This window comes from Dryas octopetala, chromosome 3 (assembly GCF_963921425.1).
Source record: "Dryas octopetala chromosome 3, drDryOcto1.1, whole genome shotgun sequence".
Taxonomy (NCBI): domain Eukaryota; kingdom Viridiplantae; phylum Streptophyta; class Magnoliopsida; order Rosales; family Rosaceae; genus Dryas; species Dryas octopetala.
The window spans coordinates 3,507,604-3,526,887 of record NC_141368.1 but is presented as its reverse complement, the minus strand read 5'-3'; the positions used below and the strand labels follow the sequence as shown (position 1 = coordinate 3,526,887).

At 38.3% G+C, this 19,284-nt stretch overlaps 4 protein-coding genes and 1 pseudogene across 4 annotated transcripts; 2 read left to right on the top strand and 3 right to left on the bottom strand.

Annotated features, from left to right (window-relative positions):
* Positions 1-761: 761 nt before the first annotated feature.
* Positions 762-2,584, bottom strand: LOC147289687 (pectinesterase PPME1-like). The gene is made up of 5 exons (XM_086234877.1): positions 2,039-2,584; positions 1,723-1,932; positions 1,285-1,550; positions 1,130-1,173; positions 762-886 (listed from the first exon to the last, which is right to left on the bottom strand). The coding sequence occupies exons 1-5, from the start codon at positions 2,582-2,584 to the stop codon at positions 762-764; spliced, it is 1,191 nt and encodes a 396-aa protein (XP_086091003.1).
* A 988-nt stretch (positions 2,585-3,572) lies between these two features.
* Positions 3,573-10,059, bottom strand: LOC147289686 (uncharacterized protein At1g28695-like). Its single transcript, XM_086234876.1, has 4 exons — positions 9,919-10,059; positions 9,647-9,694; positions 4,497-4,826; positions 3,573-4,100 (listed from the first exon to the last, which is right to left on the bottom strand). The coding sequence occupies exons 1-4, from the start codon at positions 10,057-10,059 to the stop codon at positions 3,573-3,575; spliced, it is 1,047 nt and encodes a 348-aa protein (XP_086091002.1).
* Positions 10,060-10,643: 584 nt separating this feature from the next.
* LOC147289685 (ribosome-inactivating protein cucurmosin-like) lies at positions 10,644-11,424 on the top strand (annotated as a pseudogene).
* Positions 11,425-12,425: 1,001 nt separating this feature from the next.
* LOC147289684 (pectinesterase PPME1-like) lies at positions 12,426-13,995 on the top strand. The gene is made up of 4 exons (XM_086236665.1): positions 12,426-12,920; positions 13,008-13,214; positions 13,365-13,606; positions 13,830-13,995. Exons 1-4 carry the CDS (start codon positions 12,426-12,428, stop codon positions 13,993-13,995), a joined length of 1,110 nt encoding a protein of 369 aa, XP_086092791.1.
* Positions 13,996-16,316: 2,321 nt separating this feature from the next.
* Positions 16,317-17,942, bottom strand: LOC147289683 (putative pectinesterase 63). Its single transcript, XM_086236664.1, has 4 exons — positions 17,448-17,942; positions 17,146-17,352; positions 16,739-16,980; positions 16,317-16,482 (listed from the first exon to the last, which is right to left on the bottom strand). Exons 1-4 carry the CDS (start codon positions 17,940-17,942, stop codon positions 16,317-16,319), a joined length of 1,110 nt encoding a protein of 369 aa, XP_086092790.1.
* Positions 17,943-19,284: the final 1,342 nt, after the last annotated feature.

Here is a 19,284-nt window from a genome sequence, read left to right as displayed (position 1 = left end):
GCTTTTGGTAATTTTCTTAGCTAATTAGTGGACACTACTGCAATATTGTTAACAGACAACACCTATTAGGCTATTACACAACGGTTTTCTTCCACGTTCGTTTTTGACTTACCATATATTGCTTAAGTAATGGTTGTTGGGTGACATATTTTCTCCGCAAATCCCTGATATATATATATACTCATCTAATTACACAAATCCCTCGAAAATAAGTTTAATATAGCGGCACTGTCCTTCTCCGCTGGGGATGCAACCCCCGAGACATACCAGGCTTTCATAGGAGATCTGCGAAACCGACTGACAGACGGGCGACCCCCAGTACATGATATACCGGTGCTGCCTCGACGAGAAGATGTACTGGAGGCGCAGCGGTTGTTCAGGGTGTCGCGTTGCTGCTCTTCGACCAACTTCAGGCCAACGCAGATCACCAGCCTGGGCATAGTCCTCGTGATGAATTGTAAGTTGTACCCTTTATATATGTCTTTTCTTGTACCTCCATCTCTTCTGTTGTTTGCTTGGCTCAATTATTTCCAGCATTTCCTTTTGGTTGTAAGGTCGATAAATATCTGCACTCTCTTCCGTTTTGAGAGGTGTACAACTCGTGTGTAATAAACCAAAGTAGAATAATATATAAAAGTTTTTCAAGGTTTTTTTTTTTTTTTAAGGTTTTTTATTACTCATATTATACAAAAGACATGCGTGCGGCTTGCTCAATCGCACCTATATACACTGTCAACTAGTACTTACTAATTCCTATACTCCTAAAACACCAGCGGAGTTGGAGGAGGAAGCAGCCATTTAGAAGCTTGAATAAAGCTGAGGCTGATGAAACCTTTGGCTTCTGCATGAGTTAGCTGTTTGGTGAATTTGGCTCCGCCAGCCGCGCCAGCCCAGCCAACCCCGCCAGCCGCGCTAGCCCCACCAGTCTTGCCAGCCCAGCCAGCCGCGCCAGCCCCGCCAGCCCAGCCAGCCCCGCCAGCTCCACCAGCCGCGCCAGCCCCGCCAGCCCCACCAGCCCCGCCAGCTTCACCGGCCCCGCCAGACCCACCAGCCCAGCCAGCCCCACCAGCCCCACCAGCCGCGCCAGCCCCGCCAGCCCCGCCAGCCCCGCCAGCCGCGCCAGCCATACTCGAACCCGGACCTATACACTGGTACTCTCCAAACAACGCAGTGCTGCAATTAATACCACAAAACAAACATTGATTATTTAATTGTATAAATCAAAATGCAAGAGACATACCATATATATGGTACTAAAATGTAGTATATATAAGAATAACTTACTTCTGATCAAGTTGTGCTTTGTTACGGTTGATCATTTCTAGGGATCTTACACTTTTGCCCAAGCTGGTGAAAGCATACGCTATCTGGGCACCAACTGTAGCCTTCCAAGCCCTGCCCAATAATGCGCCACTGCTCGTGCCTGTGCCTGTTATGTTGCTGTGAATAAATGAGTATCCAGTTTTCTCCGCACCAGAGTCCTTTGCATTTCCGGTTATGTACTTCATCCCAGCGATCCCAGCATCCCCTAGAACATGTAACTCTGTGCTCTGCAACCACCCAAATTAATGTCAATTACCATCAAAACCTTGAGACTCACAAACAAAAAGCTTGCTTATTTGATTATAGCACCAGTTATAGAGATGTATATAACAGTTCTCTCACAATATGACTGACGAATTAATTAAAGAGATTTGAGAGAGTTTGGGGTGGCATTATTACCAAATACATAGACTTTCCACTTCCGAAGATGAAATCGACATTGCCTTCAATATAGCAGTCCTTGAAGAAATGATTACCCTTGTCATCAAAAATGGTGTCCTGAAACCCAAGCATTTTGCAACCGTAAAAGGCTGCCCTGTTCCCCGACAACCTCAATGCCACAGCTGCCTGCGCGCCCACTCCATTTCCGTCAGGCCTTGGCGAATCATTCTACAAAAAAAAAAAAAAAAAAACAGATCTAATTTAATCCATAATCCACACACACCAAAGAAAAAAAATTGAAATTAAACGATTTGGATGTGAGACAAGTAATTACTTTGATAACAAGGTTAGAAGCAATGAAGTAGTCGGCCTCCACAACCAATGTGGCACTATTGAGAGCTCCATACTTCTGGGCCGTCCCAGAAAACGTCAAAATTGGCATAATCTTTGCAGATCCAATTAATGTCACAAATGGTTTATTCTTTGGAATTGTTATTTTCTCATTGTACGTTCCTCCTCCAATGTTGACAGTGACTCGTTTTGTGTTCCCGGCCGGAATGCTATTGATGGCGTCCATGATGGTCTTGAATTGGCAACTACCGTCTTGCTTGACCTTGATGACCGTGGCACCAGCCTCAGCCGCCACAAGAGCAGGTTCGAGTGTGGCCTTGTGCCCTATATTGGCCTGGAACCATGCCTCCACTTGGGATTTTTCGGCGGGTACTTCATCTGCCGTGTCATGGGTGGCGGGTGCTGGTGGTGCCGCCTCATGGGTGGCGGGTGCTGGTGGTTCGTGGGCGATGGCGATGCTGCCAGTGACGAGAATAATCGTCAAGGTCAGAGCTGCATGGACGCCCATGCATGTGATTTTTCCGGCCATTTTTTTTTTTTTGGGTTTTTTTCTTTGTTTTTATTTTTATTTTTGGTTTGTGGGTGCTGTTGATTGGAGTAGTGAATAGAGGGCTTTGTTTTATAGTACCTCCACAATGCATGAGGCTTGCTGCAGAAAAGCATAATGCTTGATTAAAGGAATTGACCCCAAATATGTGGGACTTGGAGAGCTTCTCGCACATTTTTGTTTCCCATTTGAGGTTCGTGTTTCTTGGGATTTCAAATCCACTCTTGTATTAGTTCAATAGCGGAAGTCCACTAGCTCTACAGCTTAATTTGGACAGGAATTGATGAAGAACATCATATATTGTGCTATTATGATAATTAATTTTAGTAACAAGATAGGGTCAATTGTTATTAACTGCTAACAAATCCACTAGCTCTTAATTAGTCAAGTAATCCACTAAATTAAGATCATATGTTCTTTAGGTATTGGTATCATGATCGTTGTGAACTAAAAATTTTTAAGAAAAAAAGAAATGTACATGTGACTAACACGTATTATACTGGACGATTACAGATTTTTTTGTATAAAAAATTATTTTATAAGGTAAACAGGCCATACTTATACCGAAATTGATCGAAAGTCAAGTAAATATATCACAAAAAAAAAAAAAAAAGTCAAATATTAAATGGTTATCTTGGGGACATCCCATAAAATTGAAAAACTCAGCTAAATGCTTATTCATGCCTTAAAAGGAAACATTAGATGGGCACTACGTTATCAAATGAAACTTATTTAATTTATAGAGGTATTTTTTTACAATAAAGTGGTTTTTATATATTGTGAGTCTCATCTTAATTGCTACGAGAGGATGCAACTCCCATACAATTATAATATGTCTCATAGAAGAATCTCTTGTGATGATCTAGACAACAATTACAACATAACTGTACTCTTTGAAAAAGTCAACTATAGGCCAAGTAAATGTACATACATGTTAAAGTTTTATGTCATTTAGATAAAGTAATTAAATCTAGCCCAAGCTCACATTGAAACGTTTCCATGAATCAATACAGGCCACGTGACCAGTCCATTTCAAATTGGATGTCTCATTGGAAGGCACGCTCTTGAACCTCTTCCAATCGTGAATCACAGCCGTCAGATCAGCCACCTTGGCACTTATAGTCCGGCAGCAATTGGCATGGACGGTCGTGACAGCTTTGAAGTCCCTGCTGACTTCACAGAAACCACTGAAATAAAGGGTGTCCAAAAACCTCACTCTGAGGCCCAACTCTCTGAAAACACCTTCCTGCATCAACTTGTTTAGAACGTCCTGCTCTTTTAGTCCGGTGGAGTTGTTTTTTCTCTCATACCACTTCTCGAATAGTGAGATTGTTCTGTTGTTGGACCTCACCATGTAGAAGCCTGTGTTTATGGGGTTGGCTTGAGACCATTGGTCACCATTGAATTTATCAGTACTAATTTGGAGGTCTATGGTTTCGTTGTATAAGCTGATAGGTAGCCTTGGAAATGGGTTCCTTAGCCACAGCACATCTGTGTCCTGTGAATGGAAAGTTGGGTAAGAAAATTATTAATTATAAGGCCATAATTAAATTGATCACAACCTCAGCGTGTAATTTTAGTGGTTAAGAGCAACTGAGGTCCATGTTCAAATAGAGGTTTCAAAATCTTATGCATTTATATTCCATAATTTCACATTCATTGGTACACATGATATAGTAAATGTAAATAGGGGTATATGTAAAAATTTATCCGTAATAGATTACTGCATTTGTTTGACAAAATTAATAATCAACATAAGAGACAATCGAATAATAATTTTTAATTTTTATAATAATCTGACATGTTATGTTGTTAAATAATTAATGAAATATAATCATGATTCATAATTTGAGAATACGTTAAGAAAACTATATATTTTGAGAAAATGACTTACTGTGAATATGAAACTATAGCCTCGCTTGAGCATTTCCTTGAGAAAGCGAGTTCTTCTCCACATCATGTTGATAAAACTCTGAGACATGTAGAGTTTCTCAGCCTCAAAATCAGCATCCTCGGCTTCGAGCTTGTAGCAGTGGAGGTGGAGAAACTGACAACGCTCAAACGATGTTTGGTCAACCGCCACAAGAAGTAGGTGATCAACGAAGCGTCGTGTGTCTTCTCCGAGCCAGAAACCATCCAAAAACAAATCAAGCATCGGCTTATCTCCTTCTACATAGGCTTTGTTTACAATCGCAATTATCACAGTCTTGTTTGGCATGGAAGCCTTGTTAGAAGTTAATTTGTATTATTTTAAGAAGTAGCATTAATTGTTTTGTATGCTAGAACAGCTGTATGTCAGAGAAGCTTTTTAGAATTTCAATGACTGGGAACATGTCCAGAAAAATTTCTGTAAAAGTCTCTTTTCCTAGTAATAGGAGGTGGTTTGTAGTATACTTGAACTAAGAGAAAAACCATCAGAACTCTGTAGGAGCAGCAGCTCTGCAGCAAGAAGAAAAACTTCATCCTTTTGTATTGCTCTTCTTCATGAATGAAAAGTCATTTTGATGCATTTCCGCTCATACAAATCTCCTAATTTTCTTACTACGATTCTGTTTTACCCCAACAAATTTGGTATCAGAGCTTGCTTATAGATCTCCCTGCACATTCCTCAATTTCTTATTCCTTGTTCTAATGGGATCTACTTCAGTCCCTACCTTGTTTGGATACTCTCCCAGCCAAGTTCCTATTTTTGAAGGAGAACATTATGAATACTGGAGCAGCCAAATGGAGACCTTCTTCATCTCACAAGATCTTTGGGACATCGTTGAGAGCAGCTATACCCTCCTGAATCTGGTGGCTGGACACAAGCACAAGAGAAGCAATTTAAAGAGTACAAAAAGAAAGATGCTACTGCACTTCGTTACATACAGCAGGGGGTAAGCAAATCAATTTTTCCAAGAATTTATGGTGTTAAAAAGTCGAAGATTGCTTGGGATATTTTAAAGAAGGAATTTCAAGGTTCAGAAAAAGCTATAACCTTGAAGTTGCAGTCCTTGTGGAGAGATTTTGATAACTTGGCAATGAAAGAAAATGAAAATGTTAAAGATTTTTCTTCAAGAGTTGCTGAGATAGTGAATCAAATCAAAGGTTGTGGAGACACCATTGAAGACAAGAAGGTGGTTGAGAAAGTTTTGAGGAGTCTTCCTCCTAAATTTGACCATGCTGTCGCTGCTATAGAAGAATCCAAAGATTTGTCAAACATGTCCATGTACGAGCTAACAGGTTCACTCCAAGCTCATGAACAGAGAATTAATAGGTCCTCAAATCAGCCCATGGAGCAAGCCTTTCAGTCAAAACTCAGAATTTCAGAGAAGAAGTATAGCAGATCAGATCAAGAGAGGAATCAAAGCTCATTCTCCAAGAACAATCATCAGTTTGGAAGAGGAAGAAGAGATAAAAATTTCAGCCACAACACTTGGAAAGAAAAAAGGGGAAGCTCACAGCCACGTGATGGTAATATGAACTCTCAATGTTTTATTTGCAAAAAATTTAACCATGAATCAAAAGACTGCAGATTTAGATGCACCAAATGCCGAGTTCCAAACCATTCTCAAAAGGATTGCTGGTTCCAGAACAAAAAGGAGCAGACTGAAGCCAAGTTTACAAAGGAAACTGATGAAGAACACTTATTTTATACTTGTTTGAGTGCTGAATGTAATTCCCATAATATTTGGTACTTGGACAGCGGTTGCAGCAACCATATGACCGGGAATCAAGACTTTTTTGTGCAACTTGATCGGAGCTTCTCTTCTCAAGTAAAACTTGGAGATGGCAAGTTACAAAGTGCTCAAGGGAAGGGTGTGATTGCTGTCCACACTAAGGGAGGTAACAAAAGATTAATTTCTGATGTTCTATATGTGCCAAACTTAACCGAAAATCTTTTGAGTGTTGGCCAGCTATTAAAGAAAGGCTATTCAGTACATTTTGATAATGGAAAGTGTGAAATTGTTGATAAGAAAAATAACATGATTGTGGCTAAAGTTGAAATGTCCAGAAATAAGGTGTTTCCTCTTGTCATGCCACTTGACGAAAACTTTGCTTTAAGAAGTGAGAGCTCAGATATGTCTTACTTGTGGCACTTGAGATATGGGCACTTAAATTATAAGGGGGTGCACTTATTGAAGCAAAAGAACATGGTTATTGGACTCCCTGAAATAGCAGAAGATGGGAGAATTTGTGAAGGCTGCATCTATGGAAAAATGCACAGGCTACCATTTCCAAAAACCTCATGGAGAGCTAAAGCCCCTTTAGAATTGGTGCATGCTGATATATGTGGTCCTACAAGGACTCCATCTCTCAACAATAAGAGATACTTTATTCTTTTTGTCGATGATTACACAAGGATGATGTGGTTATACTTCTTAAGTGAAAAATCAGAAGCATTCTCAACCTTTCTTAAATTCAAGGCTCTAGCAGAGAGACAAAGTGGCTGCAAAATGAAGACCTTAAGGACAGATCGTGGAGGTGAATTTATATACACTCCATTCATGAATTATTGCAAAGAGAATGGGATCCAGCGGCAACTCACTGTTAGTAGAAGTCCACAGCAAAATGGTGTGGCGGAAAGAAAAATTCGCACCATTGTTGAAATGGCTAGAAGTATGCTGAAAGGAAAAGGGCTCCCTAATAATCTTTGGGCTGAAGCTGTTCATACAGCTATTTACATTCTTAATCGCTCTCCTACAAAGGCGGTACGCAACAAAACTCCATTTGAGGCATGTCACAAAAGGAAGCCACTGGTTGATCATTTTAGAGTGTTTGGGTGCATTGCTTATGGCCTAATAACATCCAAAAGCAGAGAAAAGTTTGATGAAAAAGGTGAGAAGTATGTGTTTATTGGTTATAGCGAAGAATCCAAGGGATATCGGTTGCTCAATCCAAAGACAAACCAATTTGTGGTCTCTAGAGATGTCATCTTTGATGAAATGGCTGCTTGGAAATGGCGTGATGACTCTTTTCAAGCAGATAACTCTTATGAATTTGCTGGTCCATCATCATCTTAAGTGGGAGCATATCAACAGAGCAACTCCCAGCAAGATTTATTAGCAAGTCCTACAAGATCACCTGCTGCAAATTTGAGCCATGACCATTCTGATGCAGAATCTCCACCAAGGAAGGTACGACCTTTAAGTGAAGTTTATGAATCATGTGATTTTACTCTCTTTTCATGCGAACCTCAGACTTTTGATGAAGCTACAAATGATGAGGTGTGGATTAAAGCTATGAATGAAGAAATTGCAATGATAGGAAAGAACAAAACCTGGGAGCTTATGGATTTGCCTAAAGGAAAGGAAGTAATTGGCTTGAAATGGGTCTATAAGACTAAATACAATGAAGATGGCTCAATTCAAAAGCACAAAGCCAGATTGGTTGCAAAGGGCTACTCCCAACAGCCCGGTATAGATTTCACTGAAACTTTTGCACCGGTAGCTCGAATGGAAACTATAAGAACTGTTCTTGCTTTGGCAGCCCAATATGAGCTTAGTGTGTACCAGCTGGATGTAAAATCTGCCTTTTTGAATGGTGAATTGGAAGAAGAGGTCTATGTTGAGCAGCCTCAAGGATTTGAAGTGAAAGGAAAAGAAGAAAATGTGTATAGACTTCGAAAGGCGCTGTATGGATTAAAGCAAGCTCCTCGAGCATGGAACAGCAAAATTGATGGTTATTTCCATCAAAATGGATTCAAGAGAAGTCCAAGCGAACCATCACTCTATGTGAAGAAAGAAGGTACAGATTTGCTTGTTGTTTGCTTATATGTTGATGACTTGATATATTTTGGCTCAAATATGAGAATGTTAGAAGACTTCAAGAAGAAGATGATGAAGAAATTTGAGATGACTGACTTGGGTCTTATGAGATATTTCCTTGGAATCCAAGTGAAACAAGACAGAGGACAAATTTTCCTCTCTCAAGAGAAGTACATTGAAGATTTGCTTAAGAAGTTTCACATGGCAAATTGCAAACCAGTCTCTACACCTATGGCCTTGAAAGAAAAATTGGAGCAGAATGATGGTGGAAAAAGAGTGGATGTCAAAACCTACAGAAGCTTGGTTGGCTCCTTGATTTATCTCACCAACACAAGGCCGGATATAATGCATTCGGTGAGTTTAGTTTCCAGATTTATGAATGAGCCAAGGAATTCACATTATACAGCAGCAAAAAGAATTCTAAGATATCTTCAAGGAACCAAGAAGCAAGGGATCAAATATGCAAAAGAGAAGAGTTGCAGGCTAATTGGCTACATTGATAGGGACTGGGCAGGTGCTCTTGATGATAAAAAGAGTACATCAGGTTATGTATTTTGTCTTGGTTCAAATGTAATTTCATGGAGCTCAAAGAAGCAAAAATCAGTGGCCTTATCCTCTGCAGAAGCAGAATACATTGCAGCAACTGAGAGTGCATGTGAAGCTGTTTGGCTAAGAAGAATTCTCAAGGATTTGCAGCTGGAGCAAAAAGAGCCTACAACAATCTACTGTGATAACATGTCTGCAATTGCATTGACAAAAAATCCAGTTTTTCATTCTCGCTCAAAGCATATAGAGCTTCGTTATCATTTCATTAGAGATTTGGTGAGCAAAGGAGAAATTTGCATGGAGTTCGTCAATACCAATGACCAGCCAGCTGATTTTCTAACTAAAGCAGTCACCATGGAGAAGTTTGAGAAGTTCAAGAACCTATTGAAAATTACAAATTAAGAGGGGGTGTTAGAAGTTAATTTGTAATATTTTAAGAAGTAGCATTAATTGTTTTGTATGGTAGAATAGCTGTATGTCAGAGAAGCTTTTTAGAATTTCAATGACTGGGAACATGTCCAGAAAAATTTCTGTAAAAGTCTCTTTTCCTAGTAATAGGAGGTGGTTTGTAGTATACTTGAACTAAGAGAAAAACCATCAGAACTCTGTAGGAGCAGCAGCTCTGCAGCAAGAAGAAAAACTTCATCCTTTTGTATTGCTCTTCTTCATGAATGAAAAGTCATTTTGATGCATTTCCGCTCATACAAATCTCTTAATTTTCTTACTACGATTCTGTTTTACCCCAACAAGCCTCCGATAAAGCTGATTCAAGCAAGTCTCCATGACTGCTTGAGTTGCTCTGTTTCAAAAGATTCATTTAATTAAACAAACCACAACAATTAATTAATAGATAAATCGAACAAAAGAAGGACACCCATTCACACAAGATGGATATATGTTCCTCTAATTCTTAGTTTTTGGTCTACTCATATTTTTCTCAAATTTGTTGATAAAGATTTCAAGTTCAAATTCCTCTCCCAAATAATAAAAAAAAAACCTGGATAAAAAAATAAAATTAAGTACCTTGGTAGAGAGTTGACATTGGTGAGCTTGGAAGACAAAGAATGGCTTGGATCCATGTGAGGTTTGATTGAATATATACGAAAGAAAACCAGCAAACAAAAGGCATAAAACTGTGATATGTGACAGAGGTCTACTTTCCATGACTTGGTATCTTAATTAGACAATGAGGTCTACTTTTCTTCTTAATTTGTTATTCTTGCCATTAGCAGTAGTCACTACCCCTTTATATAGATTCAGAAGATGGGTTCAAATTAAGAGGGAAATTGAATTAACTCTTTGCCAATTAAGTTCGGTATTTTTTTCCATAGCCTTGGTCAACAGAGTCAACAGGTGCGTACTATTTAGCAAGAAAATTTTGGAAAACTATAAATACTGCGCAATTCAGGCAATGTGAAAAGGATATCTAGCCAGCAAAAAAGTCAAGCGTGTTCCGGAGGTCAGAAGGACGTGTAAGGGGGTCCAAAATTTTCTATTTTGAAGAACCTATTGTCTTTAATTAGGATTGACGTGGCTCAATATAATTGAGCTATGCGTTGCATTTGAAATTTCATAAACATATAAGTGATATAACCAAACATTCTAACAATATGCTTAAGAATAATGCTATACTTACCACATTCTTATACCACATTTTTATACCATCTGACGTGTCATTATTTTATTGGACAAAATTTTTCTTTTTCTTTTTGAGTTTTTATTTTTATTTTTTAGTATCCAATATATAAATGTCATGTAAGACTCAAAATAGTGAAGTGAAGTCAGGGATTTGACTTAAAAAAACTTCCGTGTGAGGAATTTTTCATTAAAGGAGACGTGTGTTTGTCAAATACAAAGACTCGCAAAATTTTTTATTTTTGTAAAACTTGTCCTACACAATAGTATTCTAGGGAATACTATTGTCTGTTAATTATTAGGAAAAATTATCAAATCAAATACCATAGAATAATATACCTTAATATAATGGTTTGTTAAAAACTGTTGTGTGGTAAATTAAGATAACGGACAAAACAAGAATTGTTGTCTATTGACCGATGTCTATTACATTTCTTGTAGTATTGATACCCGTGCTGCTTTGACGAGAAGATGTACTGGAGGCGCAGCGCTTTCTACTTGTCGATCTCACAAACTATGGTAACATTACCATCACAGTCGCAATCGATGTAGTGAACGCTTACGTGGTAGGTTATGCTGCAGGTCATCAATCCTACGTCGAATCCCTCTGGGACGCAATGAACTAAATCACGCCTTGCCGCATCGTTGATTGTGATCATTCAGATGCTCTCAGAAGCGGCAAGGTTCCGATTCATTGAGCACCAAGTCAGCAATACCATGCGGCAACAGCCCGATGGAACATTCCCTCAATTTACACCAGGCTGTGCAACGTGCAGTCTGGAAAACTCTTGGTCTGCTCTCTGCCGACAGATCCAGAGGGCACGGCCCAATGGAACATTCCTAACGCCTGTGAAAGTTACAAAATACGGAAGTACGAGAAGTAGACAGTGTTGAATCACCGGTTGTTCAGGGTGTCGCGTTGCTGCTCTTCGACCAACTTCAGGCCAACGCAGATCACCAGCCTGGGCATAGTCCTCATGATGAATTGTAAGTTGTACCCTTTATATATGTCTTTTCTTGTACCTCCATCTCTTCTGTTGTTTGCTTGGCTCAATTATTTCCAGCATTTCCTTTTGGTTGTAAGGTCGATAAATATCTGCACTCTCTTCCGTTTTGAGAGGTGTGCAACTCGTGTGTAATAAACCAAGGTTGAATAATATATAAAAGTTTTTCAAGGTTTATTTTTTTTTTTAGGGTTTTTTTTTCTTCAAAAAAATAATATTGTCATTCGATTTGTTTGTAATGTTGTTACTTTATAGTATATCATATTGTCAAATTATCAGTGAATATTAATTAGGTGAAATTCTTTTTATCAAACATTATTGGAGGGATTCGAAGATCTCAAATGTAAGGATAAAGGCTCTACAAGCCTTGACTTAATAAATGCAGAATTATTATAACCAAAAAAAAATGCAGTATAAATTTTTCTTTTATTTTTTAATTTTATAAAGTTAAAGGTTACCATCAATTTATGGCCTTCTTAGAATATTGTTACACAATTTTCCATTCACAGGACACAGACGCAATGTACTTTTTTTGAGCAATTAACACATGCATGTATTGTGGTTAAGGAACCCATTACCAGGACGTACTCATTAATTGACAGCTAGTGGATTTGTTAGTTTTTTTTTTTGGCCATGAGATTTGTTAGTTAGTAGTAACTAACAATTCAACGTATCTTGTCCTAAATTAAGTATAGAGCTAGTGCATTTCCGGTATTCAAGTAATACGGATTTGAAGTCCCAAGCAACACGTACAAACCTCAAATTAATTAGAAACAAAAATGTGCGACAAGTTCTCCAAGTCACTACATATAAAACAAAGCCCTCTCTATTCACTGCTCCAATATCAACAGCACCCAAAAACAAAAAACAAAAAACCCAAAACCAAAAATAATGGCCGGAAAAATGACATGCATGGGTGTCCATGCAGCTCTAACCTTGACAATTATTTTCGTGAGTGCCACCAATAACATTGCCATGGCCAATGACAATGAACTAGTACCCGCCGACAAATCCCAACTCAACAAATGGTTCCAGGCCAATTTAGCGCAGAAGGCCACACTCGACCCTGCTCTTGCAGCGGCTGAGGCTAATCCCAAAGTGATCACGGTGAAGAAAGACGGTAGTGGCGACTTCAAGACCCTCACGGATGCCATCAATAGCATTCCGGCTGAGAACACTCAACGAGTCATTGTCAACATTGGAGCAGGAGAGTACAAAGAAAAAATAACAATCCCAAGAAACAAACCATTTGTTACGTTACTTGGATCGCCAAATAATATGCCAACTGTCACGTTTGATGGGACGGCTGCCAAGTATGGAACTGTGGATAGTGCCACCTTGATTGCGGAGTCCGACTACTTCGTTGGTGCCAACCTTATTATTAAAGTAATCAATTGTCCCACATCGAAAATGTTTTTTTGTTTGTTTTTAATTTGCATTATGGATTCGATTGAACGTTTTTGTTTTTGGTAGAATACTTCGCCAAAGCCAGATGGAAAAACAAAAGGTGCGCAGGCATTGGCAATCAGAGTGTCAGGAAACAAGTCAGCCTTGTACAATTGCAAAATGCATGGGTTTCAGGACACCCTTTGTGATGACAAGGGCCTCCATGTCTACAAGGACTGCTATATTGAAGGCACTGTTGATTTCATCTTCGGAAGTGGAAAGTCCCTCTTTTTGGTACGTAATTAATGCCACCAAAACTCAATGAATTTTAATTTGTATGTAGATGAGCGTATAGTTGTGAGAGAGATGTTATATATATTTCTGACTCGTGTTATAATTTGATGATGTAATTGATATCTACTTAATTGCGTTCATGCATTGCAGAACACTGAGTTAAATGTGATTTCGGATCCTGGGCTGACAGTTATAGCCGCACATGCAAGGGACTCTGCTTCGGAGGATACCGGATACTCATTTGTCCACTGCCGCGTAACTGGCACTGGCACTGACGCATTTTTGGGCAGGGCTTGGAGGGCTTCTCCCCAAGTAGTGTATTCCTACACCAACATGGACAAAAATGTTAATCCTGCAGGATGGAACAACGGCAACAAGCCAGAACATGAGAAGTAAGCAAATCTTGTTCCTTTTTTTTTTTTTTTTGCAACAATATTTTCTTAATTGGATAAAATTATTTGATCTATTGCATTGTCTATCACATCACTACTCAAGTTCGTCTTAGCCTTTATTAAAGATATGGTATACAATTTACAATTGATAAGTGTCTCGGGGCCTTGGTAATTATTTGATTTTGAAATTAATTAAGTAATTCTTGTATGGTATTAATTGCAGGACTGTGTTCTTTGGAGAATACCAGAGTATGGGTCCGGGTGCAAGCGTGGCTGGCCGAGCCAAATACTCCAAACAGCTAACGAATGCAGAAGCCAAACCTTTCCTCAGCCTTGGCTATGTTCAGGCTTCTAAATGGCTGCTTCCTCCTCCAACTTCAAAGCTGTAGGTTAGCTAGGCACCACGTATTATATATATATATATATATATATATAGGTGCGAATGCGATTGAGCAAGCTATACATGACCAATATATCAAATTAATCAATACTATGTTTCAAATTACGAGTCCTCTACACCAATATATTTGAGTGTATTTTGAACACAGGATTCTCAATATGAATATCATGCCACAGGCAAATCATGGTGGATACCAAAAGGCATATATATATTAATTTTGTTTTTGTAATTCTGATCAGACTCTTTTGTGCATATATATATATATATATATATAATCAGACCCTTTCTATTTTTATTGTGGGATCCCATAAATAATTTTTTTTGTGGGATCCGTCATAGGGCTCACTCCACGGAGTATTTCAACGATTCGAACCGTCTATTATTTAGGTCTCTATTCAACGATTTTCAATTTAACTAATTTTTTGTAATGATGATCTATGAATAGAGACCTAAAAAATATATAATTCGGATTGTTTAAAAACTATATGAAGTGGGCCCATTCGCCCCATCCCACACATAATCCCACACATAAGCTTAAATGTAAGATTCCATCTTGAAGAGACATGATAACATACATTTTTTTTTTTTGCCAGGTGCATATATTTTAAAGAGTGATATGTACTATATATATAATGATTAATTTTGACTTTAATATTTAATTTAACACCTTAAGGAAATTTCTTGTTCCTTTAAAAACTAATGAGCGTCAAAGGTAACATTCATATCTTTGGTACTCAACAGTCCTACCTTTTGTATTCATCATTCATATATACTTTGGTGATGCAGCTGGCTTATCGAGCTTTGGGATGAAAATAGAGGTTTAATTATATGATATGGGGGAGAGTATTTTAATTTGGGATTCACTCAACCACGTTTGCTTAGAAGGATTCACTCACTTCAATTATGTTTGTAGAGAAATATATTGGAATTACATCAACTGAGAAACAAGATCTTTCTTGCAACCAAAATTTGTAGAAAAAGACAGAGACCATACCCATTTTATATAAAACTGAAATTGAAGAACCTTCTTGAAGAACTATGGCTGCGACCACCCTCTTGATTCATAGATCTCATCTGCGATCTTCATCTTCAACCAAATCACAAACGCAACTGAAGCTTGAGAGTGTTTCAATGGCGAAAGAAAAAATCAGGTTCGAACTTGCACTCTGATACCATGCTAACAGACTGAAAAGAAAGAACAAAAAGAAAGAATATAGAAGAAGAGAAAGCTACAGGTTTTTCATTAATGGTCAAGCTGTGGTCCACAAGGATCTGAAATCTATTTATACAGCTAACACCGAGAAGTAACCCAGCTAACAAATCTAACCATTTCTCTAACAGACTGCTAACAATTAATCCACATGTTAGCTTATCATAGGCTGCAATCAAACTAACAGTATAACTACTAAAACTATTGACACGTGTACAATCTTGTAATATACTGATATGCTTAACAGTTTGCCCCTCAAGGACTCTTGTACATTAGTAAATATAGGACTCTACAGCTAGCCAAACATAAATGAGATACAACTTCCTGTAGGCCATGCCATCTTCCAAAATGTAACAAAATCCTTTGTGATCAGGAGACAACCACTTAATTAATATATTCTTGTAGTTCCAAGATGCATGAGCTGTTAAAGACTTGGCTGCTGCATCATTTGGTGTCCTACGTACATTTATACCTAATATGGTATTAAACATCTGTATTAGCTTTGGTATTATCCATTCGTAGCTTTTGTATTTACCATATTACCGTTGGTATTCAACATTTGTACTTTTGGTATTCAATATTTGTAATTGTACATGCAGTACTATATAATCATGCGGTTCTTACTTCTTAATTTGTATTTTTTTTCATCCCACAAAATTAAGCGCCTAATCCATGGCATGATATGGATCATCAAAGTCAAAACAATTCATATTATATTCAAAGGATCGTAAAAAGCCTCCAATGTTTTTTCTTTGTGAATAATTTACATTCTCGCCTACTGCCTAGCTTCTTGGTTCTCTTCTTTTTCAATGAAAATGCAGGGTTTTTCATGAAGTTTTGCAATTTTGAACTTGAAGACCTGAATATGCGTAGTAATATAGCTAGCTTAATTTTTCTTTACCTATCATATTGAGAAGCCAGCTGTATTCAAAATATACTCAAATATATTTGTGTAGATCGAAGACTCTAACAAATTTCTCTAATTTATTTGATTTATTGGTCATGTACACATTTTCATAAGACATGCGTGTGGCTTGCTCATCGCATTCCCACCTATATATAACACATAGCCAAGTAGTACTATTTCCTATATTCCTAACCTACACCTGCGAAATTGGAGGAGGAAGCAACCATTTAGAAGCTTGAATGTAGCCAAAGATGAGAAAAGGTCTGGCTTGTGCATCAGTTAGCTGTTTGGTGTATTTTACTCTGCCAGTCATACTTGAACCCGGACCCATACAATGGTACTCCCCAAAGAACGCAGACCTGCAATTAATACCATACAAAACTTACTTAAGTAATTCTCAAAATCAAATGATTACCACCATCCGTATACACGTACGAAGTAATTCTAGAGCTACCACATTGTGTACTATATCTTTAATTAATAGAGGCTAAGACCAATTACTTGATTAGAGATGTGATACACATGCAAATATGCAATGCAGTAGTTCGTACAAATAATTTCATCTAAAAAAACATTAATTGTTGTAAGAAAAAGGAACAAGATCGAATTGCTTACCTCTCATATTGTGGGTTGTTGCCGTTGTTCCATCCTGCAGGATTAACATTCTTGTCCATGTTGGTGTAGGAATACACTACTTGGGGAAAAGCCCTCCAAGCCCTACCCAAATATGCGCCAGTGCCAGCGCCTGTTACGCTGCAGTGGACAAATGAGTATCCGGTATCCTCCGCAGCAGAGTCCCTTGCATGTGCGGTTATAACTGTCATCGCAGGATCCGCTACCACATTTATTTGAGTGTTCTGCAATTCATGCATGCACCCACATACATATCAATTGCGGATTCAGTTTTGCTCACCACCACCTTTTTATGGTGAGCAAAAATGGACTCTGTACGTATATAATCTCTCTCACGTACACAACATGTATGAAATTAAAATCTCTCCAGTTTTGGGGGAAATGTGTACCAAAAAGAGAGACTTTCCACTTCCAAAGATGAAATCAACAGTGCCTTCAATATAGCAGTCCTTGTAGACGTGGAAGCCCCTGTCATCACAAAGGGTGTCCTGAAACCCATACAATTTGCAATTGTACAAGGCTGCCTTGTTTCCCGACACCCTGATTGCCAATGCCTGCGCACCCACTCTTTTTCCATCTGGCCTTGGCGCAGTGTTCTACAAAAAAAAAAATAAATAAATAACCGTTTAATTTAATCCTTAATGCCAAAAAATAAAAGCAAAAACAATTTCCATGTGGGACAATTGATTACTTTAATAATAAGGTTAGCAGCAACGAAGTAGTCGGACTCCGCAATCAAGGTGGCACTATTCACAGTTCCATACGTCGCAGCTGTGCCATCAAACGTGACAGTTGGCATATTCTTTGGCGATCCAACTAACGTGACAAATGGTTTGTTTCTTGGGATTGTTATTTTCTCTTTGTACTCTCCTCCTCCAATGTTCACAAGGACTCGTTGAGTGTTCCCATCCGGAATGCTATTGATGGCGTCAGTGAGGGTCTTGAAGTTGCCACTACCGTCTTGCTTAACCGTGATCACTTTGGGTCTAGCCTCGGCTGCTGCAAGAGCAGTGTCAAGCGTGGCCTTCTGTGCTAAATTGGTCTGGAACCATTTGTTGAGTTGGGATTTGTCCGCGGGTACTAGTTCATTGTCATTGGCCATGGCAATGTTATTGGTGGCAGTGACGAGAATAATTGTCAAGGTTAGAGCTGCATGGACGCCCATGCATGTCATTTTTCTGGCCATTATTTTTGGTTTTGGGTTTTGGGTTTGTCTTTGTTTCTGTTTTTGGTTCTTGGGTGCTGTTGATTGGACTACTATTGAACAGAGGACTTTGTTTTATAGTACGTACTCCTGGCCACAGTGCTTGAGACTAGCTAGCTTGGTTAGAGGAATAAACTGCTCGAAATATGTGACTCTGAGAGTTTCTCGCACATTTTTGTTTTTAATTTGATGTTGGTGTTGCTTTGGAGATCAGATCCACTCTGAGTACGTATTAGTTGAATAGTGGAAATCGACTAGCTCTACAGCTTAATTTAGAACAAGATAGGGTCAATTCTTACCAACTACTAACTAACTAGCTAACTAACAAATCCACTAGCTCTTACCCGATCAAGTAATCTCATGTATGTGTGTGATATATAGCTAACTGTAATTATACTGAACAATTACAGATTTTTTTTTTTTTTTTTTTTTAAGGCAAGCCATAATTCTTTACAATAAAAGGTCAACTTAATGTATCAGCGAAAAAAAAAGTCAAATAAATTGTCCTTTTTGGGACATCCCATGAAGTTGGAAAAGTAAAAGGAAGCACTTGTGGAGTTGTGGGTGAGACAACATAACTTCACTTCTCTCAGCAAAAAAATACTAACTAACCATCTAGGTGCTATTTTATCCATAATGTTAGAGAAGTATTCAGTTTGATATATTGATTATTGAATCTTTTTCAGATTTAAAAAAAAAATGAAAACATAACTATACTCTGGACAGAATTGGAAAAGTCAACTATCTAGGTTGGTAGTATAGGCCAAGTAATTACATCGATCCACATACAATGTTAAAATTTTATTTATATCATAATTTAGATCAAGTCGATCAATTAACAAAATATAGCCTAAGGTCACATTGAAACCTTTCCATGAATGATGATTGATTAGTTCCTCCATGTAGACCGGCCGGTATCTACATGTTAATTTTGAAAATGAATTCTTTAATTACTATATTACTTGCTGTGTGTATTTAGGAATTAATATATCTAAGGCTAGCTTGTCCTATATACTTGTGTAAAGGATTAATCTTAATTTAAAACATAGTGTTAATTTTATTTATTACTCATATATATATATACAAAAGACATGCGTGCGGCTTGCTCAATCGCACCTATGTACACTGTCAACTAGTACTTACTAATTCCTATACTCCTAAAACACCAGCGGAGTTGGAGGAGGAAGCAGCCATTTAGAAGCTTGAATAAAGCTGAGGCTGATGAAACCTTTGGCTTCTGCATGAGTTAGCTGTTTGGTGAATTTGGCTCCGCCAGCCGCGCCAGCCCAGCCAGCCCCACCAGCCGAGCCAGCCCAGCCAGCCG